The sequence below is a fragment of the Chiloscyllium plagiosum genome, unplaced genomic scaffold (genome assembly GCF_037043375.1).
Source record: "Chiloscyllium plagiosum isolate Xiang-an unplaced genomic scaffold, Cpla_swu_hap1 HiC_scaffold_18, whole genome shotgun sequence".
NCBI classification, from domain to species: Eukaryota; Metazoa; Chordata; class Chondrichthyes; order Orectolobiformes; family Hemiscylliidae; genus Chiloscyllium; species Chiloscyllium plagiosum.
The window spans coordinates 26,014,758-26,042,363 of record NW_028270156.1 but is presented as its reverse complement, the minus strand read 5'-3'; the positions used below and the strand labels follow the sequence as shown (position 1 = coordinate 26,042,363).

At 43.2% G+C, this 27,606-nt stretch overlaps 1 protein-coding gene across 1 annotated transcript in view; it reads right to left on the bottom strand.

The window, feature by feature from the left end:
- Nucleotides 1-710: 710 nt before the first annotated feature.
- Nucleotides 711-27,606, bottom strand: part of LOC122558037 (uncharacterized) — a 73,159-nt gene continuing 46,263 nt past the window's right edge. Inside the window, exon 3 of the mRNA XM_043706366.2 lies at nt 711-3,224. Coding sequence (XP_043562301.2) covers nt 2,825-3,224 — 400 coding nt within the window. The 3' untranslated portion in view covers nt 711-2,824. The remainder of the gene's footprint in view (nt 3,225-27,606) is intronic.

Here is a 27,606-nt window from a genome sequence, read left to right as displayed (position 1 = left end):
GGACAAAAGAATGGAAGGATAGATTGACAGAAACAGATAAAATAATTGGAATCTTGTGAGTTGCAGAAACATTGGGAAAAGATTGGATGACCCACTTTTGTGCTGTAAGATTTTACATAATGTGTGACGGCTGTAATCTGCTACATAATGTTTTTTGTTATTTTCAGGAAGTATTCAGGAATCTATATAACTGATTGAAAGGAAACAGTAGAGTCATAGAATCAGAGAGATGGACAGGATGGAAACAGATCCTTCGGTCCAACTCATCCATGCCGACCACATATTCCATCCCAATCTAGTCCCGCCTGCCAGCATCCGGCCCATATCCCTCCAAACCCTTCCTATTCATATACACATCCAGATGCCTTGTAAATGTTGCAATTGTACCAGCCTCCACTGCTTCCTCTGGCAGACCATTCTACACACGCACCATGAAAAAGTTGCCCCTTAGATCTCTTTTATATCTTTCCCCTCTCACCCTAAACCTATGCCCTCGAGTTCTGGACTTCCCCACCCCAGGGAAAAGACTTTATCTGTTTATCCTATCCATTGTAAAAAATCACACAAAACCAGGTTATAGTTCAACAGGTTTAACTGGAAGCACTAGCTTTCAGAGCGCTGCTCCTTCATCAGGCTGCTCCACAACCACCTGATGAAGGAGCACTGCTCCAAAAGCTAGTGCTTCCAGTTAAACCTGTTGGACTATAACCTGGTGTTGTGAGATTTTTAACTTTGTACAACCCAGTCCAACACTGGCATCTCCAAATCATGTCTATCCTATCCATGCCCCTCATCATTTTATAAACCTCTATAAGGTCACCCCTCAACCTCCTACACTCCAGGGAAAACAGCCCCAGCCTGTTCAGCCTCTCCCTATAGCTCAAATCCTCCAACCCTGGCAACATTCATGTAAATCTTTTCTGAACCCTTTCAAGTTTCACAACATCCTTCCGATAGGAAGAAGACCAGGATTGCACATAATATTCCAAAAGTGGCCTAACCAATGTCCTGTACAGCCGCAACATGACCTCCAAACTGCTGTACTCAATACTCTGACCAATAACGGAAAGCATACTAAACGTCTTCTTCACTATCCTATATATCTGCAACAGTACTTTCAAAGAGCTATGAACCTGCACTCCAAGATCTCTTTGTTTAATAACACTCCCTAGGACCTTACCACTAAGTGTATAAGTCTTGCTATGATTTGCTTTCCCAAAATGCAGCACCTCATATTTATCTAAATTAAACTCCATCTGCCACTCCTCAGCCCATTGGCCCATCTGATCAAAATCCTGTTGTAATCTGAGGTAACCCTCTTCGCTGTCTACTACACCTCCAATTTTGGTGTCACCTGCAAACTTACTAAGTATACTTCTTATGCTCACATCCAAATCATTTATATAAATGATGAAAAGTAGTGGACCCAGCACCAATCCTTGTGGCACTCCACTGGTCACAGACCTCCAGTCTGAAAAACAACACTCCATCACCAACCTCGGTCTTCTACCTTTGAGCCAGTTCTGTATTCAAATGGCTAGTTTTCCCTGTATTCCATGAGATCTAGCCTTGCTATCCAGTCTCCCACCAGGAATCTTGTTGAAAGCCTAACTGAAGTCCATATAGATCACCTCTGCCACTCTGCCCTCATCAATCCTCTTCATTACTTCTTGAAAAAAACTCAATCAAGTTTGTGAGATATGACTTCCCATGCACAAAGCCATGTTGACTATCCATAATCAGTCTTTGCTTTTCCAAATAATATGTACATCCCGTCTATCAGGACTCCCACCAACAACTTGCCCACCACCGATGTCAGGCGCACCAGTCTATAGTTTCCTGGTTTGTCCTTACCACCTTTCTTAAATAGTGGCACCACATCAGCCAACATCCAGTCTTCTGCCACCTCATCTGAGACTATTGATGATACACATATCACAGCAAGAGGCCCAGCAATTACTTCCCTAGCTTCCCACAAAGTTCTAGGGTACACCTGATCAGGTCCTGGAGATTTATCCATTTTTATGCGTTTCAAGACATTCAGCACTTTCTCCTCTGAAATATTGACATTTTTCAAGATATCATTATCTATTTCCTTACATTCTATATCTTCCTTGCCCTTTTCCACAGTAAACACTAATGCAAAATACTCGTTTAGTATCTCCCCAATCTCCTGCAGCTCCTCACAAAGGCCACCTTGCTGATCTTTGAGGGGTCCTAACCTCTCCCTAGTTACCCTTTTGTCCTTAATGTATTTGTAAAAACCCTTTGGATTCTCCTTAAATCTATTTGCCAAAGCTATTTCATGTCCCCTTTTTGCCCTCCTGATTTCCCTCTTAAGCATACTCCTACTGCCTTTCTACTCTTCCAAGGATTCACTCGATCTATCCTGTCTCTACCTGACATATGCTTCCTTATTTTTCTTAATCAAACCCTCAATTTCTTTAGTCATCCAGCATTCCCTACACTTACCAGCCTTTCCTTTCATCCTAACAGGAATATATTGTCATTTATATTCAAATCACGTTTACAGACATCCAACAAAATTATTACACAGCAGACGAATATGGTTGGCAAGATCAATTTTTCACAAAACCCAATCTACAGTTGCTTCTTTGCCAAGGCTTTAATGTGCTCTTAAAGGTAAATTTGGCTCTGAGCTGGGAATGAGGTCTTCAATTCCAGCCAAAGCTGCCAAGAGGTTGTGAATGCACAAGGAACCATCAGTGGTTACTGAACTGGAGAGATTTCTCAGGTAACTTTCTAACTTGGCAGCCGTGAGCAGACGCTAAATTTACCTTGCAAGAGGGGGCGATCACACTTTTTAAAGCATTTGATTGGCAGCTCTTGGCTGCATTAGAATCTTTTCAAGTTGCTTCCGGAAGTGTTCGGGCAGCTCCTTTGGTTTCTCGCTGGCTGCATCTACAAAGACGTGTGTGGATCTTGCCGTGGTGCAGGCCAAGGTCTCAAACCCAGCCAGTAATGGACTACCTGAGTAGCACCCGTCGGAGAGGATGTTGTAATCCAAGGGCAGCGAGATTCGGCCACGGCATGGCTTGAAGAGAGCCGCCCGGTAGGTTACACTGGTTCGGCCAATCTTTTCCACCCCCAGGGCTGCCAGTGGGTTCTGAGGGAACATCATGGGTGCGTGGAACGAACACTTGCAGCTCACGATAAATCCCACCATTGACGAGGTCTGGCGATTTGCATTTAATCCGCAGTATCTGCAGGGCAAAAGGATACTGCATCATTACAGACTCTATCTTTAAGATATTTTCCTTACATGAAATATCAGTCACCTCAAAACCGGCTTGCCATGTCAATTACCTCCCCACCCCAACCTAGGGGTTGTCTAGGACCTAGGAGCTGGAATTCCTTTCCTTAGTTTTCTAACACATTCTCCTCCTTAAGTCACGCCTGAGAACAATTACTAAGCTTTTTAAACATCTGTTCTAACATTTCCTTTATGCGGCTTGGTACCTTTTTTATTATCTGATTACACTCTTGTAAAGCACCTTTGGATGTTTTGCTATTTGCAGGATGCTACATGAATGCATGAATGTTATCAGTTCAAGCAAGTTCCAATATCCTAGCACACAATCCAAGGCTTTGCCTCAGTGCAGTACTGAGAAAGTACAGCATTAATTGTACATAGACCGTAGGATGATACAGCACAGGAATGGATCCTTCGGCCCACAATGTTGTGCTAAACATGATACCAAATTAAACAAATTCATTCTGCAGGCCCTTGGTCCATATCCCTCCATTGCTTGCATATTCATGTGCTTATGTAAAAATCCCTCAAACCCCCCATTTCTTATCTGCTTCCGCCACTACACCTGGTAGCATGTCCGGACTCTTATCACTCACTGTGTAAACCATTGCCCCTCACATCTCCTTTGAACTTTTCCCCTCTCACCTTCATTGCGTGGCCCCTAGTATTAGGACATTTGAACTCTGGAAAAAAAGATTCTGACCATCAACCCTATCAATGCATCTCATATTTTAAACTTGTTGCAACTTTTAAAGAGATCTATACTAGAGGCACCCATCTGTCTATTCAGGGAGGAGAAATGATCTCACATTTGATATCCAGACCAACATTCTCAAAATAGATTTATATAGAATTCCTATAGTGTGGAAGCAGGCCATTTGACTCATCAATTCCACACCAACCCTGCAAAGAGCATTCCATCCTGATTCAATCCCTTATCCTATCCCTGTAACCCTGCATTTCTATTGCTAATCTACCTAACCTACACATCCTTTGACACTATGGGCAATTTATTATGGATAATCCACCTAACCTGTACAGTTTTGGACTGTAGGAGGAAATTGGAACATCTGGAGGAAATCCACAGAGACACGGGGAGAATGTGCAAACTCCATGCAGACAGTTGTCCAAGACTGGATCGAACCCAGGTCCCTGGTGCTGTGAAGCAGCAGTGCTAACCTCTGGTGCCTCACAGCACCAAGATCCCTGGTTCTCCCCATGCCTGTCTGAGTGCACAATCACATCTCAATTAATCTCCAATGCTACAAATAAGTGGCCTGGGAAGTGCTGAGTAAACTTTATTATAAAAAACTGACTTTGCACAGCAATGAAAACATTGCTGTTAAAGGAACTTCTTAAACTATGAACAGGAACAGGCTCTCTCACACCTGATGTTCGTTAGTTAGATTATAGTTGATCTGCATTTTAACTCCATTTGCCTTCCCTCTACCTACATCAAGCCCAGGTTTGAGATTTTCAGTTGAATCGCCCCAGTCCCACCCCAGCCCAGCCTCACAGCTCTTTGGGATAAGGAGTTCTAATTTCCACTATCCTTCATGTGAAGAATGGCTTCCTGACATCATCGCTGAAATCTAGTATTCAGGTTATGCCCCCTCACTTCATGAATATTTAATGTAAGGAAATAACTTCTATCCACAATTAAGTCCTTTGAACATCTTTGATACTTCAGTGAGATCATCTTATGCCTTCTGTGGATTACAAACCTAATCTATGCAACCCTTTCCTCATAATTTAGCATTTTAGTCCTGTTTTGCTGTCACAAATTGGTGACAACATTTTAATACATGCCAATCAGTCCACTTTGAGAGGGACTGATGTAAAGATATAGCAATAACAGAGATTTTTGATATTAGTTTGAAAGGCCACACTTCTTTGAAAAAACTCACATGCAATTCACAAAAGGTCAGTTTCACAATCAGATATGTTAAAGTTTAGCTCTTCTTACAACAATGAGAATCCACTGATAAGAAAGAACATGCACTCAAATTATGCACACATCTTCCTTCAAAACCCAGGAAAACCCCACTAAGTAGTGATTGATAAATATACTGTATTCAGTTGGTAAATTTTAAAACCTTAAAGCAAGACTTGAGACATAGTAAACACTTTGACCCAGTTTGATTCTTTATCAAGACTCACTTCCTTGGAATTTGAGAGGCTCAGGAACTATGTAGAATTCGACAGTTACATAAATGTCTTTACAATTGCCGAGATTTGTCATCCAAGGGAAATTGACTGAGCAAACCAAATTTGGTGCATGAAAAGGAGAGAACTCATGAGAATTGAGAGGTCACAAAAATGCCTAAGACATTAATTAAGCAACGCAAAGGCACAATAAGTCAAAAGGAGCAAACTGGAAAGCAAAGACTAATTAGGTGTCAAGTTCAATCAAATAGTTAAAGTCTCTCTTACACATTGGGACACTAAGGTAAATATTACTTTAATATTAGGTGACCATTCTTAACAAAATGTTTATTCTAACAATTGCAATTTAAAACTGGATGTCCTACTAATAATAAGATTATATTTTCTCTTTTTTCTAGGATCTATTCAATGTTTTCTATTTCCATCAGAACTTGAATTTGATGTTTGATTATTTTATAAACTTTAATTATATTTTACGGCTTCTGTTGTCTCACATAATTCATTACATCCCTAACGTGAGAACTATGATAGGGAATTACATTACTGACCCCAAAGAATATTTAGGAAATTACAATTTGATTTTAATTTATCAAAAAGACCATTCAGAGGACAATGGTAACTTCAGCTGATGCTTTTACTTTGGGAGAGAAATGCCATTCCTTTAGATCTATGTAAACATCTTTGGAATCTGACTTTCTGTCAAATTGAGTTATCTGACAGGTACGCCTGATCTGGGCTTCTCCAAAAAATTGGGCTAGGATCACAAGTCAACACAGAAGTAATTTATTGCATACAAATGACTCAGCTATTTTGGAGGAATTATAATAATGCTCAGAACCTTTTCTTTGCAGAACTGAGTTCATACAGTCGGCTAAATTTGCTACAGGCATGGCCTGTTGCAAATTCCAAAAGGCTTACTGCACCACCACAAAAAGAAATAGTGCAGTCAAACTCTGGCATGCTCTCATTTGACACCCACTTTCCAGAATGGGATCACTGGCTAGTAATTGGAGGAGATTTTCCTTTACTTTGCCTAGTTGTAACTCTGGATAACTTCTTATAGTCTTCCGGTTAAGCTCAGCGTATTACCCAACACCTCAGAAGGTGTTCTGTGTTGAAGATATGCAAGTTGATGTCCGTCTGGCTTAGTTTCACTCAGAACAATGCAATTCCTAGTTAAGCTACTAGACAAATTGTTAAAGTGTAATTGAAAGAATGGACTGATTAAAATGGGGAAGAGTGCTAAATGTGAGAAAGGTTCTCACTTATCAAATATTTTATAGAATCCCTACAGTGTGGAAACAGGCCCTTCGGCCCAACAGTTCCACACTGACCCTCGGAAGAGTAATCCACCCAGACCAATTCCCATACCCTATTATCCTATATTTATCCCTGACTTATGCACCTAACGTACACATCCCTGAACATTATGGGCAATTTAGCATGGCCAATTCACTGAACCTGCATTTCTTTGGACTGTGGAAGAAAACCAGTGCACCCGGAGGAAACCCACGCAGACACTAGGAGAATGGTCAACTGAAGGTGGAATCAAATCCAGGTCCCTGGCACTGTGAGGCAGCAGTGCTAGCCACTGAGCCACTGTGCTGCCCCAATATGGAGAGACAAAATTTATCTCAGGATGATCAATTACAGAAAAACTATATTTTTCACACCATCCATTGAGTACCATCTTCATACTTGAGTAAAGAATAATGGGAGCACTGCAGTGTAAGAGGTGCCACAATTCAGATGAGATGTTAAAATGATGCTCCATCCTCCCAAGCAGACATACAAAATCGTAAGGCACCACTCAAAGAACAGCAGAGAATTTTTTCCCAATATACATTCAATTCTGGTCTCTCTGCTATAGGTCTCTCTGCTATAGGTCTCTCTGCTATAGCTCAGCGTATTACCCAACACCTCAGAAGGTGTTCTGTGTTGAAGATATGCAAGTTGATGTCCGTCTGGCTTAGTTTCACTCAGAACAATGCAATTCCTAGTTAAGTTGTTAAACTTGAAAGTGTTCAGAAAAGACTTACAATGATGTGGCCAGGATTGGAAGGTTTGAGCTTTCGAGAGAGGCAGAATAGGCTGGGGCTTTTTCTGCTGGAGTGTCAGATGCTGAGGGGTGACCATGTAGAGGTTTATAAAATCTTGAGTTGCATGGATAGGGTGAACAGCCAACTTCTTATTCCCAGAGGATAGGAGTCCAAAAGTGGAGGGCATAGGTTTAAGGTGAGAGGGGAAAGATCTAATAGGGACCTGAGGGGTAACGTTTTCACACATAGGGTGATGTGTGTTTGGAATGAGCTGCCAGAGGAGGTGATGGAGGCCGGTACAATTACAATATTTAAAAGGCATCTGGATGGGTACATGATAGGAAGTGTTCAGAGTGATATGGGCCAAATGCTTGAAAATGGGATTAGATCAGTTAAGGGAATCTGGTTGGCGCAGACGAGTTGGACTGAAAGGTTTCTGTGCTGTACAACTCTATGACTATCACTCTCAGACTATTCATTACTCGACCAAAAGCATTAATCTGATTATTATTACTATACCACTCACAACAGCATGACGGCTGAATAGTGCCGAGTTTTCTGAAGGATTCCACCTCAAAGCCAAGCAAGACTTGTCACATTATATTTTACCAGACATGTTGCATTAGCTACTAACATTGCCTCATGATATCCCTCACACCTGATTCTGACTTCATTTTACCACACACTGCTCCAAGAACAACTCGTCATTCAGCGGGGATCTCTAAAGGAATGGCACCCATTATGCCTGTGCCATCTTTGAACAGCTGCTAAGGATATGTGTTGGCAATCTGACGTTGTCCCTATCACTGACTGACCATGGACTGAGTGCAGACTGTGCCTGTGACTGTAGGTATCAGGACTCCCTGACTGACAGCAGCCACCCCTTGACTCGACTGAGGTCTATCCACCACTATTTTCCAACATGGTTGTTTGGAAGGATACACATGTGGCATGTTTTCCAAGCAGGCAGCTGGAACATGCTGTAGGTGTTAAATTGATGTCTTGATCTGCCGTACATCAAGATATAGCCCTTGCCCTGGTCAGTTCTACTGACAAGTATGAAGAGCAGCTATTGTATGTGTCCACAGTAAGAGCTCCTCAATACAGTAATACTGATAGTCTTTGGCTCTGGCTGAAGCACCAATGTGCTAATAGGCATAGCATGGTAGGGAAAGTTAATGAAAGGCATGGATGCAATGAGCATGCAGATAAGTACTAAGTTACCAAGCATTAAGAGAGCAAGCAAACATGCTTGAGATGTAGCCTATTCCTGTCCTTTAGTTAAATGCTTATATTTAGGGCGGCATGGTGGCACAGTGGTTAGCACTGCTGCCTCACAGCGCCAGAGACCCGGGTTCAATTCCCGCCTCAGGCGACTGACTGTGTGGAGTTTGCACGTTCTCCCTGTGTCTGTGTGGGTTTCCTCCGGATGCTCCGGTTTCCTCCCACCATCCAAAAGATGTGCAGGGTCAGGTGAATTGGCCATACTAAATTGCCCGTAGTGTTAGGTAAGGGGTAAATGTAGGGGTATAGGTGGGTTTCGCTTCGGTGGGTCGGTGTGGACTTGTTGAGCCGAAAGGCCTGTTTCCACACTGTAATCTAATCTAATCTAATCTAATCCTGTGTACAGTGTCCCTGCTGCAGCCTTTCAGTGTTGGTTACTGGTGTGCCCCGCATCACCAATGTCCATTGGTGCAGAATATGAATCAAGCTGCACATTAGTCACACGCAAAATGAAGGTCCTTCAAAGCAAGCAGCAACTTGAAGCCATGAGGTACCCACTCTGGTTTCTTCAATATTTTGCTTATTTGGTGAGTTTGATAATATAAAAAGCTGAACATTGAGAAAAATTGGGTTATCCTCATGTCATTTAAAAAACAAAATCTCCCTAACTCGCTGCTGCCAAATGAGAAACCAACCACGTCGCTTGTGAGAACCATAAAAGATGGAGTGAGATGCTCTTGATATCAAGACAGTCGGATTCTGCCACGAATCTTGCCATTGCCCACATTGCTCAGATCCTAGAAGATTCCAGCCATTGTTTTACCTTACGAGTTTAATCAAATGCATTGTAACTCAAGTTGAACACCAAGAGTCAGTGAACAGAATGGCCATCTAGCTATCTGGGATTGATTGAACATCAGACAGCCAAATACTACTGTGTGTTAGAATTAAGACTCGGCCTTTCCAGTGACATGCACTCACATTATAGAATACGACTTCAGCTGCTGCAAAGGGAGGCAGTTTTACTGCATTAATTTATTATGGAATTAAATTACTGAAACAAAGTTCCTTCCTGGTTTTGAAGCAATGAGAACTTCAATTTTGTCCTTATCAGATTACATATATTCAGTAATGCATCGTGTGTTCAAAGGCAGAAGGTTAGCCCTCAATAAAGAGCAATGCACTGTATTATCTGCACAAGCTTCAGTCCTTGTCTGGAAGCAATATGCTCCTGGCCTTTCATCAGCTGGAATTATATTCAGAAAGAACACACAAGATTTTCTATATCCCAATATTACTGGCCATGCCTTCAGCTGTCTCAGCCCTAAGCTCTGGAATTACCTCCATAAACATTTTCACTCTCTCACCTCCTGTAGCACATCCTTCAAACTTACCTCTTTGACCAAGCTTTTGCAGCCTGTCCTAGAATGTCTGATAAAATGCAATTGAATGGCAAAGTTAAATCCATTTCCCTTTCCATTTGCATTATCAAATCTATTCAGTATTTGTAACATTTTCATCTTTTTTTAAAATTTCACATCTCCAGCATATGTAGTACCTTAATTTTCTAGTTCCTCCTTTGTAACACAGTGTTAAACTTTGACTAATACAATCAATCTACTCCCAGGAAGCACCATGTAACATTCTACTTTATTAAAATGAGTTTGTTGTTGAGTTTGCTATGAACAAATCATTTGTCCACCGGAGTCTTTTGTAAAGCACATGGATACATCAGTGATGCCTGCAATGGAGTTACAAAGGACACAAGAAAAGCAGAAACACTTAAGTTCCACTCTGCAGGTCCCTGGGATCTAAATGTTCAGATTAAAGTCATAACGAAGAGAAACTTTCCAGTGGCCAAAGGATGGATAACCTGATTTTGCAGATTTAAGGTGACTGGTGTTGTGTGTGCAAATTCCTTTAAACCACAAATAGTATGGTGCAGCGGAGGATAGCCATCGTTCTGTCCTAACTAGAGGAGTCTTGTTGAGTGCAAAATAGGAAGCTTATTGCCTTACTGTAAACATTTGCAGGTTACATGAATACAACCTGCATTGTTACATAGACTGCTAGGAGCATAGTTGCAGGTCTATCTCCTCCCAAACCCTTTCCTCTTCAAACACATTTTTATGGCATCAGCACAGTAGATTGTGTTTATTACATTCAATCAAGTAGTATGTTTTTCAGACCAGGTCAGACCAACAGAAGGTTCAAGTCCCACACGTACCAAAGGTGTGTCAAAACATGTCTGAACAGGTTAATTACAATAACTACAACACTGGCACAAGAACCTAATGTGGCAAATTAGTATAAGGCATAAGGTAGTAGAGATACAATGGCAAACATTTCAGGGATATTTCAGAATGTACAGAATAAATATGTTCCAAACAGAAAAAAACTCCAAGAGAAAGACCAAGGGCCATGATTAATTATAAATGTTACTGACAAGAAACTTTAAAAGAAAGGCCTATGGTGACAGGTCAGAAGATTGTACAGAATATGTAAAAGTGTCTAAAAAATTAATAAGAAGGGAAAAATAGAGGCAAGAAAGCTATTTAGAAATATAAAAACAGTAAGAGTTTTTATAGATAGCTAACAAAAAGAAAGAAATTTACAAAGTAATGGTTTGACCTCTAGAAAGTGAGTTGGAAATTAATTATTGAAAATAACAAGATGGAAGATGAATTGAAAAGGTATTTTGTATCAGTCTTCACTTGGAAATGCTGAGTCTGTAGATTGTTAAAGGGGCAGAAATGGCTTTTGATAAAGTGATGTGCTCTTCCTGTTGGATGTGGGAGATCAGGGAGCATTTCAATGTTCCTAGAGACTATGTGGGCAAGAAGTGTGTTTGGCTGTGAATCCAGCCGATCACATACATCAGTTGGAGTGGCAATAGGAGGCAATGAGGAGCTGGGGATGTGATGGAAGGCAGTTTCAGGAAGGTAGTAAAACTGCAGTAACACTCAGGTAGATTGTTACTGCTAGGAAAGCTAAGAGAGGTAGGCAGGTATTGAAGGAGTCTCCTGTGGCTATCCCCAACAAGTATACTGTTTTGGATACGGTAGTGGGGATGACGTCTCAAGGGAATATAGCACTGACAAGCCATGTTTCTGGTCCCCTGACTGGCTCTACAGTAAAGGAGGGGAATGTTAGATTCCAAGCAATCGATTGTGATAGGGGATTCTCTAGTCAGGGGCACTAAAGGTATTTCTGTGGCCTTCAGTGAGACATCAGAATGGTATGTTGCCTCCCTGGTGCCAGGATCAAGGATATCTTGGAACGAGTGCAAAACATTAGGAAAGGGAAGAGTGACCAGCAGAAGAACATTGTACATGTTTGTACCAAAGACATAGATAGAAAAAAGGATGAAGCTCTGCAGAGACAATACAGGAAATTAGGCAGGAGGTTAGTAATATCTGAACTACTCCTGGAGCCATATGGATAGGAATAGGATGATAACGTAGATAAAAGCGTGGCTGAGGAGTTGGTGTAAGGGGTAAGGATTCACATTTTTGGTCCTCTGAAATATCTTCTGGGGTAGAAGTGACCTATATAAGAAGGACAGGTTGTACCTGAATTGGAATGGGACCAATATCCTGGTGGGGAGATTTGGTAGTGCTACTTAGGGAGGCTTTATCTAGTAGACTAGGAGGTTGGGACCCAAAGAAATTGTGGGAAAACAAATAAGTCTGAGGCTGGTAACTAGATAAGGGGAGTAAATTAAATAGTCAAGGCAGAAAGAGCAAAGCAAAGAACAAGGTAAGACTGATGAATTAAGTTACATTTATTTCAATGCGAGAGGCCTGACAAGTGCAGCAGATTAACTTATGAGCATGGTTGGGAACATGGGACTGGGATGTCACAGTTATTACAGAAATGTGGCTCAGGGAGGAGCAGGACTGGCAGCTTAAAATTCTGATATAATGAAAGGGAGATAAGAAAGGAGGGGGAGTGGTGTTTTTGGTTGATGGTAACACTACTGTTGTTCTTAAGGAGAATATTCCTGGGAGAATGTCCAGTGAAGTTATATGGGTGGAACTGAGAAATAAGAAAGGGATAGTCACCTTGTTGGGATTGTAGCATGACCCCAATCATTAGCCAAAAATTGAGAAGCAAATTTGTAAGGAGATTTCAGATATCTGTAGGAATAATTGGGTTTTAATGATAGAAGATTTAACTTTCCAAACATAGACTGACAAACATAGACTAAGGACTTGGATGGAGAGGAATTTGTTTAGTTGTACAAGAAAATTTTCTTATTCAACATGTATTATACCTAATAGAGAAGGAGCAAAACTTGACCTTCTCTTGGGAAATAAGACAGGGAAAGTGATTGTGGTGTCCATTGGGGAGCACTTAGGGCTAATTGGTCATAATCTTATTAGTGTTAAAATAGTGATCGAAAAGGATGGACTTGATCTAAAAGTTAAAGTTCTAAATTGGAGGAAGGCTAATTTTGATGGTATTAGGTAGGAATTTTCAAAGTTGATAGCAGGATACTGTTCACAGGTAAAGGAATGGTAGGAAAGTGGGAGGACTTCAAAAATGAGATAATGAGAGTTCAGAGGCAGAATGTTCCTGTTAGTGTTTTGGGCAAGGATGGGAGTGCAGGGAATGCTGGATGGCTAGACGAATTGAGGCTCTGGTCAAGAAAAGGAGGCATATGTCAGGTATAGACAGCAGGTATCAAATGAACCTCTGGGGGAAAAGAGCAGCAGGAGTATACTTAAGAGGAAAATCAGGAGGGCAAAGATGGGACATGAAGTAGTTTTGGCCAAGAGGTTTAAGAAGAATCCAAAGAGCAAAATGGTGACTTGGGAGAGAAAGGGCCCCTTAAGGATCAATGAAGCTGTCCATGTCTTGAATCACAGGAGATGGGTGAGATACGAAATGACTATTCAGTATTTATTGTGGAGATGGATACTGAAGTAGGGAACTTGGGGAAATAAATAGTGAAGTCTTGAAAAATGTCCATATTTCAGAATAGGGGGTGTTAGAGGCCTTAAAACACATAAAGGTAGATAAATCCCCAGGACCGAATCAGGTGTATCCGAGAACTTTGTGGGGAGCTAGGGAAGGGATTGCTCAGCCCCTTGTTGAGATTTTTGTATCATCGACAGCCACAGATGAGGTGCCGGAAGACTTCAGATTTGTAAATATGGTGCCATTATTTAAGAAAGGTGGTAAGGAAAGTGAGGGAACTATAGACAAGTGAGGCTGATGTCACTGGTGGGTAAGTTGTTGCAGCAGATTCTGAGGGACAGGATTTACATGAATTTGGAAAGGCAAGGACTAATTAGGGATAGTCAACATGGCTTTGTGTGTAGGAAATCATGTCTCACTAACTTAATTGAGTTTTTTGAAGAGGTGAAAGAAAAAATTGATGAAGTGGTAGATGTTGTCAACTTGGACTTCAGAAAGGAATTCAGCAAGGTTCCACATGGTAGACGGGTTAGCATGGTTTGATCACGTGGAATCCAGGGGACCTAGCCAGTTGGATACAAAATTGGCTGGAAGATAGGAGAAAGAGGATAGTGGTAAAGGTTTGTTTTTTGAACTGGAGGCTGGTGACAAGCATTGTGCCACAAGGATCGGTGGTGGGTCTGCTGCATTTTCGTCATTTATATGAATGATTTAGATGTGAATATAGGAGGCATGGTTAGTAAATTTGCAGATGACATCAAAATAGGTAGTGTAGTGGACAGTGAAGATGATTATCTCAGACTACAATGGGACTTAGATCAGATGGGACAGTGGGCTGAGGAATGGCAGATGGACTTAATTTAGATAAATGTAAGGTGTTGCATTTTGGTAAGGCAAACCAGGGCAGGGCTTACATAGTTAATGATAGGGTCTGGGGAGCTTTGCTGAACAAAGAGGCACAGGTGCATAATTCCTTGAAAATGGAGTTTCAGGTAGACAGGGTGGTGATGAAGGCATTTGGCATGCTTGCCTTTATTGGTTAGTGCAGTAAGTATAGGAGTTGGGAATGTCATCGTGCGGCTGTACAGGATATTGGTGAGGCCACTTTTAGAATACCGGGTTCAGTTCTGGTCTCTCTGCTTAAGGAAAGATGCTGTTAAACATGAATAGCTTCAGAAAAGATTAACAAGGATGTTGCCAGGATTGGAGAGTTTGAGATATAGGGAGATGCTGAATAGGCTGGGGCTTTTTTCCTTGGAGCATCAGAGGCTGAGGATTGACTTTATTGAGGTATATAAAATCATGAGGGACACGGAAGAAAACAGAATACAGGAAACTAAAGACCAGTAGCTTAATGTCTATTAGAAGTCATTATTAAAGGCACTATAGCAGAGCACTTGGAAAAGTACAATGTAATTAGGCTGAGTCAACATGCTTTTGTGAAAGGAAAATCATGTTCAATCAATTTTTTGGAATTTTAAAAATAGTAACATAGTTGGTGGATGAAGGAGCCCCAGTGTACAATTTCCAGAAGGCATTAGATGAGGTTCTACATCAGAGATTATTGTGGAAAATGCTCATGGATTTGGAGTTAGCTTATTGGCAAGGATAGAAGATTGGCTGGCTAACAGGAAACACAGTAGGCATACATGTCTATTATAAAATAAAGAATTGTGGAAGCTGGAAATCTGAAACAAAAACAGAATGCACTGAAGAAACTCAAGAGGTCTGGTAGCATCTGTAGAGAGAAAAACAGACTTAACATTTTGAGTCCAGTGACCCTAAATGTTTTTTGTTTGGTGCCAGGATCTAATGAATGGTGTGCCATAGGGATCAGAGATGATTGTCAACTTTTTATAATTTGGATAATTGACTTGGGATGTCGGAACCAAAGATATAGTTGCTAGATTTGCTGACAATACAAAGGAAAACAGGTAGTGCAAAGGAAATAAGAGGCTCAAAAGGATATAGACAGGTTATGTGTATGGGCACACATTTAGTAAATGTGGGAAGGTTTGAAATTGTCCGATTGGCAAGAAGAACAAAAAAGAAGCATGTTATCTGATTAGTAAGAGATTGGATCTCCCAAAGAATTGACATAGGCTTAATGGACTGAATGGTTTCCTTCTGTGTTGCATTATGCTATTACTTTATAACTCATTGGAACAATAAGAGCAAAAAGAATGGGTTTCCTGAGAGGTACAGATAGCCATTCTCCAAAGCTCACTATAATCAATGGGCAGCACAAGAGGATGTCATAGCAAAAGAACATTTGGCCAGCACTCAGCTGTACTGCAATCTTTCTTTATAGAATGAGAGCAGACCATTTTCATAGAGTAATAGAATCCCTACAGTGTGGAAACAAGCCATCTGGGTCAACAAGTCTATACCAATCCTTCAAAGAGTATTCCACCCAAACTCATTCCCCTACCCTATTACTAAACATTTCCCCTGACTAATGCACCTTACCTACACATCCCTGAACACTACGGGCAATTTAGCATCATCAATGCACCCAACCTGCATAACCTGGACTATTTTTGGATCTTTTTTGAATCTTTGGATTATTTTTCTACTACCAGTGAGGAGTCTATAATGAAGGGGATCTTGTGTTTCAATTTCACCCCCTCGGGTCACCACGTGTCTATGCAGACAACCAATACTACTTCTTCAGTTGGGAAAACAGTGACTTCTTAGCCACATCCACAAATAAGGTAGATAATTTTACAGGAATAAACACTGGATTGATTTCTAGGCTAAGGTTACCCTGTGAAAAACTTTGAGTGGAATGGACCTTTATTTCCTGGATTTTAGGTGGTCGATATATCACAATTTAACTTCTTTGAGGGTTTGATTAGATTGACACTGAGAGGCTGAGGACTTTTGTACTAGTCGTCACAGGATAGGGGGTAAGCTGTTTAGGATGCAGATGGAGAGATTTATTTTCACTCAGAGAATATGAATTTGCAGAATTCTCAAATCAAAGGGCTGTGGATGCTCAGTTGTTGAGTCTATTCAAGGATCTGACCATTAGACTTTTGGGATGTAAGGAAATGGGTAGATGGGGATTAGGCAGGAAAGTGAAGTTGATGCGAAGGTTCGGCAAAAGGTTCAGACCAGGCTTGAGGGACTGTAGCTACTGCTGCTCCTAATTCTTATGCTCTTAAATATGACAGTACAAACAATGCTTTTAGCATCCGAGTAGGCTAAGAGTGACTGTACACTATGACGGCGTCCGAATAGCCGGGAGATGCAGCCTGGTCCAGTTCTGAGCTGGATGTCCCGGAGCACACAATGTCCTTGCTGCAGCTTTGAAATCAAGACGACCTTTGTGTCCTGAGGTGCAGCACTGAAGTGCAGAAACTTCTTGGAAGTGGGTCAAAGATGTGCCACGAGGATTCTTAGAGACTGGCATATGTTGGATTCAATATCCGTGAATGTGGGCATATGTGACCAGCACCCATGGAGAGTGCCCTGATATCTTGGTGCCTGGCGTCCAACATAGTAGTTCTTTGGATTAAGCAATGAGCTGAATTTGCCAGGTACCTGCTCTGATTTCCATGTTGAGTTTTCTCAACACTCAGATTGTTGGTGAATTTGGCAAGATTGAAAGCTTAAAATGAATGAAGTGAGTGGGCTGTTAACTCATTATTACCTCCTGGGAATTTCACAAGGCCACTTATACAATGCAAAATGGAGAAAGGTGCTCCTGATGTCAAGATGGATTGCCACACCTTGTCTGATTCTGCCGTTAGTCGCACAATTGCCCAGCCTGCTCAGACCTCTGTAAGATTTTATCCGACCATTGTACAATGAGCCTTGTCATGAAGTGAGGAATACATGGGTGGAGTAAAGTTTTGGGAAACAAGGAGCTAGATTTTACATGCCCCCAATGGGTGTGTTCAGCCACAATGGAGGGAGTAAATAAAAAATGGAAGGTGTCTACCCACACTGAGCGGACTTGAACTTGCTAAAAGCTCAACTGCCCCACCTCTGCCATACCCATGTACTATGGGTACCCATGTACTATGGCACTGGCAGCCTGTTTTTTAGGAGACATTGAAAAGGAGGGAAGAAAGGGGGCTGTTATCCTTGGGGGAAGGTGTTTCTTTTTGTGCACATTCACTCTGAAAATAGTCCCATCCCTTCCTTTCCTCCTAGCATGGAGATTAAAAAACCCCCCTCCAGCCCACTCACCAACTCTCTAAGTTCATCAAACCCTCCCCATTCAATGCTGCAACTGACCTGCATCTAGGGTTCAACTGGGGTCTTCATTCTGGAATGGCTTATGGTGCACTGGAACACCAACAGCCCCCAACAACCCCCTGAGGTCAGTTCTATCTAGAGCTGCCATTCACATAAACCTAGTGTGGCACTTTAAACACAAATTTGAGACAGATTTGTCAACACAGTACTCAGCAAGTGATGGACTGTCAGAGGAGATGGCAATGACCTGTGACTTCTCAAATGGATGTAAAAGGTCCCATGGCATTATTTCATGGAAGAGCACACGAGTTCTCTCTGGTGTCCAAGCAAATATTTATCCTTCAAACAATGTCACTAAAAAATAAATTATCTGGTCATTTACTGCATTGCTGTTGGTGGGAGCTTTCTATGCACAGATCAGCTACTGTGTTTTCTACAGCCACACTCACTTTGGGATGCTTTGAGTTTACAATAGGTGTGATGCAAGTGAAAGGTCTTGTTTTAGGAGGAATGAGCGGGGTATCCTCAGCTCTATGAAGCTATCAGACACGTGGAATGTAAAAGGTTAAGGGCTGCTGTCTGTTCAGACTCTCATTTACCAGAGAAGTCTGGCAGCCTCAGCAAAAGACCTGCTTAATGACATAAACTGAACATATAATACATTAACCTATTATGCTAGTCTGTTTCCTCCCGCCCATTAAAAATGACCAGGTTATCATCAGGACAAGCTACGAATGAGTTCTTCCGAGTGAAATACTACCTTGTGTTCAATGTAATTACTTTAATGCTATTTTTTAATATCATATCAGCAAATTACATCAAGTCCCCACGGTGACACTTGTGTCTCAGGGAAAATTATCCCATCGCATTCTGGTCCCCTGGGAAAATCAAGTGACACAATTGGCTGTAGTGCTCCAGCAATTAGCTCCCTTGCCATTGAAACAGAATGAAACCCTACATTGCTCAGATATGCCAGTGGAATACACTGCCATGATGCCCTAGGCTTTAACACGTATCTTGCTTATGATACACTTCAAAACTATAGAGTGTCAGTTTAAGAATTATAACTAAAAAGAGTTTATAGAGAGACAACTGAACAAAAATAAAATGCAATTGAGCTGTAATTGAAGCCCCAGTGCTTCTTTGTTGATGCCTTTCTCAGTAATCTAGAATCAGTATATAGAATAAAGCCTTTAGAAGGAGGCCACTCAACCCATTGTTTCTGTACTGTGCCTTTGAAGAAATTACCAGAATCCAAATTGCTACATTGTGGAACCAGGTCATTTGCTGCTTTGCGTCTGCACTGGATCTTCAAATGAACATTTCATTTCATCTTATTCTCCTGTTTGTAGTCCAGCCTATTCTTCCCCTTCAAATCTAACTCCCTTTTGAATGCCTCAATTGAACATTCCTCCACTATACTCTCTGGTAATGCTTTCCATAACTTAATGGTGCACTGCATGAAAGTGTTTTTTAATCACTTCACCTTTGCTTATTTAGCACACATTTCAAATAAAAAAAATCGATGCCCTCTTCTTCTCGATCCTTTAATGAGAGAGAACAATTTTTCCCTATCTACTCTCCCTAATTTGTTCCAAATACCTGTTCTTTTCCCACAGCCTTGCAAATGTTACCATTTCAAGGAAAACAATAAAAAGCTCACTTTATGAGAGGCTGCACAATTCCATATTCCGAAAGCTTTGGTCAGGTTCTCCACCCCAGACTCCAACTGCTTTGAGCAAGGCTGCCTCTTCCTAATGGGATTGCAGAAATTCCCATTCAATCCTGCAAACTGAGAAACTGGAGTCAGTCATTGAGACCGTTGAATTGAAGAATATTGGAGCAGGAATGGAAAATTCAACTCGACAAATATACTTTAGTATTCAATTAGATTGTGGCTGATCTGTACCTCCACTACATTTAATGTCTTGGCTCCATATTTGTTCATACCCTTACCCAAGAAAAGTAAAGCTCCAATTATTCTCCAGCAATCACAACCCTTGGGGAGAAACATCTACCAATGGAAGATCAATGGAAGTAGTCCTTCTGCAACATCTTTAATCATTTATTTAAAATCATTCATTTATAATGTGAACATCGATGGCAAGGCCCACATTGTTGTATGTCGTGGTTATAGGTATGTTCACTGAGCTGGGAAGTTGATTTGCAGACATTTCGTCTCCTGTCTTGGTGACATCTTCAGTGCTTTGGAGCCTCCTGAGCAGTGCTGCTGTTCTTTTCTTCTGGAATTTATTTGATTCTGTTTTTGCTGCTTCCAGTAGCTGGTTCCGGTTGTTTGTTGTAGTGGCCGATATATTGGGTCTAGGTCAATGTGCTTGTTGATGGAGTCCGTGGCTTAATGCCATGCTTCTAGAAATTCTCTGGCTGTTCCCTGTTTAGCTTGTCCTATGACTGTTGTTGTCCCTGTTGAATTTGTGGTCCTTGTCATCTGTGTGTATGGCTACTAGAGACAGCTGGTCATGGCGTTTAGAAGCTAGTTGGTGTTCGTGGATGCAGACTGCTAGCTATCTGCCTGTTTGCCCTACATAGTGACAAGGACCACAAATTCGACTGGGACAATACAACAATTGTAGGACAAGCTAAACAGAGGACAGCCAGAGAATTTCTAGAAGCATGGCACTCAGCCACGGACTCCATCAACAATCACATTGACCTAGACCCAATATACCAACCACTACAACGAACAACTAGAACCAGCAACTGGAAGCAGCAGAAACAGAACCAAATAAATTCCAGAAGACACAGAACAGCAGCACTTCACAGGAGGCTCCAAAGCACTGAAGGTGTCACCAAGACAGGGGACGAAACATCAACAAATCAACTTCCTAGCTCGGTGAACATACCCACAACCATGGCAACCAGCACCCGAGCTACAAATCTTTATGCAAACCTTGAATTATTGCACATCCCCAATTGACCTGAGAAGGTGGTAGTGAGCTGCCTTGGTGGCTTGCTAGGTCTTTCCATACTTAGGTTAATAGCTAACCATATTGATGTAGTAACATATGGACCCAAATTAAGGATGACAGTACCTTTCGTGAAGTGTATAAGAACTAATTTGATTCATACTTTGACTCAATGGTTTTATGGTCACTGTTTCTAGTTTTATTTAATTTATTTTACCAAATTCACAAACTGCTTTGTCAGTTTACGAACTCTCATGTCTGAATTAGTAATCTAGAATCTTGTGTAATGATTCCAGTGACTATGCTACTACATCCATACTATGTATCTGCACTTGAGATTCATTTTAAGTTTTAAGATACCTTCTTACCATGTCTTAATCTTTACAAAAAAAAAAATCATTTGTGTGATGTAGGCATCGCTGGCTGGCCAGCATTTTATCACCTGCCCTTAGTTGCCCTTGAGAAGGTAGTGGTGAGCTGCCTTCTTGAACCACTGCAGTCCACTTGCTGTGGGTTGACCATCAGTGCCACTTGGGAAGGAATTCCAGAATTTTGACCAGCAGCGGTGAAGGAATGGTGATTATATTTTCAAGTCAGAACAGTGAGTGGCTTGGAGGCGAACTTGAAGGTTGGTGGTGTTCCCTCAAGTATCCTTCCAAGCACTCATCATCCTGACTTGGAAATATATCACCATCAATCGTATATGTTCCAGAAATTACAAAAGAATAGCCAATGCCAATTTCCATTTCAACTGCTCAAGACTTTTAAAAAAATGTATTTTCTCATGGGATAGGGGCATCATTGGCCACAGGAGCATTTAATGTCCTTTGAGTAGGTGGCAGTGAGCTGACTCCTTGCACAGCTGCAGTACATGTAGGGTAGATACACTGACAACACAACGAGAGCTGGACAATATGCAGGCTTGGGCTGACAAGTAGCACATAACATAAATGCCAGGCAATGATGATTGCCAACAAGAGAGAATCTAACCATCTCCCCCACCAATGCTTAGTTACATCTGTGTGCTATCTAAAAGATATGCTGCAGAAATTTACCAAGGTTTCTCTGGCAGCTCCTTCCAAACCCACAATCACTACCATCTTGAAGGACAAGAGCAGCAGAGACATGGAAACACCACCAGTGGCAAGACCCCCTCCAAGCTACTCATATCTCCAAATGGAAATATCTGCCATCCCTTCGATCATGCTGGGTAAAAATCCCGGATCTCCTGCCCTATCCTCACTGTGACTGTACCTAAATGTACCTGTTTCAGAAGACAAGTCACCATCAACTTCTCAAGTGTAACAAGAGGTGGGCAATAAATGTTGGCCCATTATTCTTAAAGACACAATTGCTGTAAATTTCTTTAAAAAGGCCACAACCCAGCAAAGATAAAGCAAATTAAAAGCAAAAAAAAGAGGAAAAAATAAAAGGATAGTACAGCAGACTAAGTAAATGAAAGGAACAAAGAAGTCCCGCACTCTACTTCAACAAAACAAAAAGCTACAGGCCTTCAATAAGAAATAAAAGGCAAACATTTGATAATGGACTGGGCAGAGATTCATCTTCACTGTATTACAGCTATGTAAGCAACAAATATAGTTTTACTTCAGAGTCCAAAGATATGCAGGTCAGGTGAATTGGCCATGGTAAATTGCCCACAGTGTTAATACATTAGTCATAGGGAAATGGGTCTGGGTGGGTTACTCTTTGGAGGGTCAGTGTGGACTGGTTGGGCCAAAGGGCCTGTTTCCACACTGTAGGGAGTCTAATCAGATCATAAATGAACCTAATGAGATCACTGAAAATTCTTCTTGTTATCAGAAATGAAATTTGCAGAATAAATTAATCTGTGTTTTTGAGGTTGATTAAAAATGATTCACAAAAGATACTGAGAGTACTTGAAGACCAATTCAATGCACAAAATCAGCTTCCAGATGAGAACACTTCAAGCTATGTCACACAGATGGAAACCCTGAGAGTTTACCGATGATTTGATTGCCAGATGTCACAGCAAAGGCCACGAGTGTGGTTTTCCTGAAGAAGATTCGCCAAGAGGCTAGCTGGATTTGTAATTGCTTCTACCCTAGTCATGTTCATCAGGAAAAACCTACTTGGTAAGAAAAAGGGCCATACCACTGATGCCTTTCTGGAAATGGATGTCAGCGTGAAGCCAAGCTCAATGACATGCTTTAGGTGCAGCCAGCACAATTACTATGGTTAACAAAGTGTACCAAACCAGCAAGATCTGATATTGACGCAGTTTGTTGCACCCAAACAGAAGTTGTCCTGAGTTTCTTCATATTTGCAAATTGTATAGCAGCAAAGGACATTGGGCATAGGTATTCAGAAAGTTTGGTATCAAAAGCCAAGACAGACCACAGAACAAGACCCAATTGACAAACAAGGTGGCATTACATAACAACATGGAAATTTGTCCATACATACACAAATATCAACAAAATAAAAGCAAATAAACCAAAAAATAAACTTTGGAAAATGACCAAGTTTTTCATATTGTGAACTTCACACACCACTTCAACATTGAAATAACTCCACAGAGACCAGTAACCTATCACCAAGTCACTCTTTATTCGCACTGTATTTATGTCTGACACTACTGCCTTTTCTTGGTTTTTTCTTAGCAGAACCTCTGACACTCCTGTTTATTTTTTTATTTTTTATTTTTTTCTTCTTTCTCTTGCCCCTGCACTACCGCCTAACTGCGGTAGTGCTTATATTTTCCCCAGCACCCATGCTTTGTGTGTGCAGGTGTGAGACAGAGTGAAAGACACAAGGTGTGCAAATCTTTATTTAATTTCCACCACTAGGAAGCAAAGAAACACCCAATTCTTTGGGGAGGGCAGGGATTAAATCAAAATAGAATTGGAGGGGAAAATAATACACTCCACTCCCTGCGGTGCCCACCCCTCCTTGAACAGCTCAAGAGTGTTGGTGGACACCACGTGCTCCTTCTCCAGAGACCCTCGGGCTCTAACATAACCGCAGAAGAAAGACAGGCAATTGGCCCTAATGACTGCCTCCATGGCTCGCTGCCTGGACCTGTTTATGGCCAGTTTGGCCAGGCCCAGGAGCAGACCCACGAGGAGGTCCTCAGACCTGCCTTCCCCCCTCCGTACTAGGTGCCCAAAGATCAGGAGTGTGGGACTGAAGTGCAACCAAAAACAGAGAAGAAGGTTTTTAAGAAAATCAAAAAGGAAGTGCAAGCGCCAACACCCAATATATTCAAGGTCCACAGACTCCACAGCACCACAGAACAAACAGTTGGGCTGGGAGTCCGTGAACCACGACAATCTGCGATTGCAGGGAACTGCTGCATGCAGCACCCTCCACCCCAGATCCCCGAGAGAAAGGGGGAGGACTCCCACATAGAGAGCCCTCCACTGAGGATCCCCACTGCCCGGTGGCAAATGGGCATGCCAAGGCCTGTCTGGGTGGTGGATGAGGGAGAAGTGGTGGACGGTGTGCAGCAGCAGTCAATACTGGGCCCACCATTTTATGTCCCTAAAAGGGGCAAAACTAAAATTCTGCAGGTGGCTCAGATTGCGGGGCACAGGTTCCTGGGGGAAATACGGGACCTCGAAGTCAATGTGAAATTCCGTCCGGGCAGAGGTGAGCACAGACAGGATTCCACTGCACACCTGAGCATCCTCCAACTGGTGCACTATGTCAGGTCCGGTCCAAGCACCGCCGTTTTAAGGCATCAAATGGCAGTGGCCATGAACCGGATGTCTACTGCTGCCCTACTTGTATATCCTGTGGCAGCGTCCAGCCCAGGGCCCACCACCCAGCACATCCCCGTTCCTGGTTACTGTCGCCGCCATGGCCCTCCCCTCTGACAGCAACTTGAACCCGCAACATTCCTGCTTTTTTCTTTTTTTTTTCTTTGTGTGTGTGCAGGGGTGAGACACAGTGAGAGACACAAAGTGCACGAATCTTTATTCAAATTCCACCACCAGGAAGATAGGAATACACCCGGGTGGCCAGTGACAAATACTGCCCTTCACATCAGAGGGCAGTGCTGTGTGATCAAAACAGTGAAGGGGATGGTACGGACTAAATCAAAATAGAGTTGGAGGGAGAAATGATGCACTCCACTCCCTGCGGCGCCCACCTCTCCCTGAACAACTCCAGAGTGTTGGTCGACACCGCGTGCTCCTTCTCCAAGGACACCCGGGCTCTAACGTAACCGCGGAAGAGGGGCAAGCAATCGGCCCTAACGACCCCCTCCATGGCCCGCTGCCTCGACCTGTTGATGGCCAGTTTGGCCAGGCCCAGGAGCAGACCCACGAGGAGGTGTTCAGACCTGCCCTCCTTCCTCCGTACCGGGTGCCCAAAGATCAGGAGCGTGGGACTGAAGTGCAGCCAGAAACAGAGGAGAAGGTTTTTAAGGAAATCAAAAAGGGAGTGCAAACGCCCACACCCAATATATACATGGTCCACAGACTCCACAGCGCCACAGAACAAGCAGTTGGGCTGGGAGTCCGTGAACCACCGCAATCTGCGATTGCAGGGAACTGCTGCATGCAGCACCCTCCACCCCAGATCCCCGAGAGAAAGGGGGAGGACTCCCACATAGAGAGCCCTCCACTGAGGATCCCCACTGCCCGGTGGCAAATGGGCATGCCAAGGCCTGTCTGGGTGGTGGATGAGGGAGAAGAGGTGGACGGTGTGCAGCAGCAGTCAATACTGGGCCCACCATTTTATGTCCCTAAAAGGGGCAAAACTAAAATTCTGCAGGTGGCTCAGATTGCGGGGCACAGGTTCCTGGGGGAAATACGGGACCTCGAAGTCAATGTGAAATTCCGTCCGGGCAGGGGTGGGCACAGACAGGATTCCACTGCACACCTGAGCATCCTCCAACTGGTGCACTATGTCAGGTCCGGTCCAAGCACCGCCGTTTTAAGGCATCAAATGGCAGTGGCCATGAACCGGATGTCTACTGCTGCCCTACTTGTATATCCTGTGGCAGCATCCAGCCCAGGCCCCCACCACCCAGCACATCCCTGATCCTGGTTACTGTCGCCGCCATGGCCCTCCCCTCTGACAGCAACTTGAACCCGCAACATTCCTGCTTTTTCTTTTTTCTCCAGGGTATTGGTCGTTCTGAATTTATTTTTTTTTTTTTTTTTTTCCTTCTTTTTTAACCCCCACACTACCGCCTAAGTGCGGTAGTGCTTATTTTATCCCCAGCACCCATGGTGTGTGTGTGTGCAGGTGTGAGACACAGTGAGAGACACAAAGTGCACGAATCTTTATTCAATTTCCACCACCAGGAAGATAGGAAAACACCCGGGTGGCCAGTGACAAGCACTGCCCCTCACATCAAAGGGCAGTGCTGTGTGATCAAAACAGTGAAGGGGAGGGTAGGGACTAAATCAAAATAGAATTGGAGGGAGAAATGATGCACTCCACTCCCTGCGGCGCCCACCTCTCCCTGAACAACTCCAGGGTGTTGGTGGACACCGCGTGCTCCTTCTCCAAGGACACCCGGGCTCTAACGTAACCGCGGAAGAGGGGCAGGCAGTCGGCCCTAACGACCCCCTCCACGGCCCGCTGCCTGGACCTGTTGATGGCCAGTTTGGCCAGGCCCAGGAGCAGACCCACGAGGAGGTCTTCAGACCTGCCCTCCTTCCTCCGTACCGGGTGCCCAAAGATCAGGAGCGTGGGACTGAAGTGCAGCCAAAAACAGAGGAGAAGGTTTTTCAGGAAATCAAAAAGGGAGTGCAAACGCCCACACCCAATATATACATGGTCCACGGACTCCACAGCGCCACAGAACAAGCAGTTGGGCTGGGAGTCCGTGAACCACCGCAATCTGCGGTTGCAGGGGACTGCTGCATGCAGCACCCTCCACCCCAGATCCCCGAGAGAAAGGGGGAGGACTCCCACATAGAGAGCCCTCCACTGAGGATCCCCACTGCCCGGTGGCAAATGGGCATGCCAAGGCCTGTCTGGGTGGTGGATGAGGGAGAAGAGGTGGACGGTGTGCAGCAGCAGTCAATACTGGGCCCACCATTTTATGTCCCTAAAAGGGGCAAAACTAAAATTCTGCAGGTGGCTCAGATTGCGGGGCACAGGTTCCTGGGGGAAATACGGGACCTCGAAGTCAATGTGAAATTCCGTCCGGGCAGGGGTGGGCACAGACAGGATTCCACTGCACACCTGAGCATCCTCCAACTGGTGCACTATGTCAGGTCCGGTCCAAGCACCGCCGTTTTAAGGCATCAAATGGCAGTGGCCATGAACCGGATGTCTACTGCTGCCCTACTTGTATATCCTGTGGCAGCATCCAGCCCAGGCCCCCACCACCCAGCACATCCCTGATCCTGGTTACTGTCGCCGCCATGGCCCTCCCCTCTGACAGCAACTTGAACCCGCAACATTCCTGCTTTTATCTGTCAGCCAGGGCTCCCTGATTGGACGAGATTAACAGCTTCAATCGGGAATTTATATTCGATGAGGTCGACATGGTTGATCTCATTACAATCACTACATCCCTTCTCCTCTGAGGCTTTTGTTTTCATCGTGTAGCTCCTCCTGAGGCATTTTAGCACTAGGACAGGTTCCTCTGACTCTGCCTTGGATACGCCTAAGGTGTGTCTTACACAATAACTTGCCTCTTGTTTCCAGAGAGTTACAGAAGAAATTCATTTTCTTCTTCAGGCGGCAAAGGCATTGCAGTGATGACATCGGCCATGTCCATCTCAGTATCTTCAACACTTGACAGAGAGGGAGAACTCATGAGTTCTGCAAGCCTTTTTGACTGTTCTGAGGAGCCAGGTATTTTTGTTCCTGAGTTTGCAGCTTTTATATGGCCCACCTG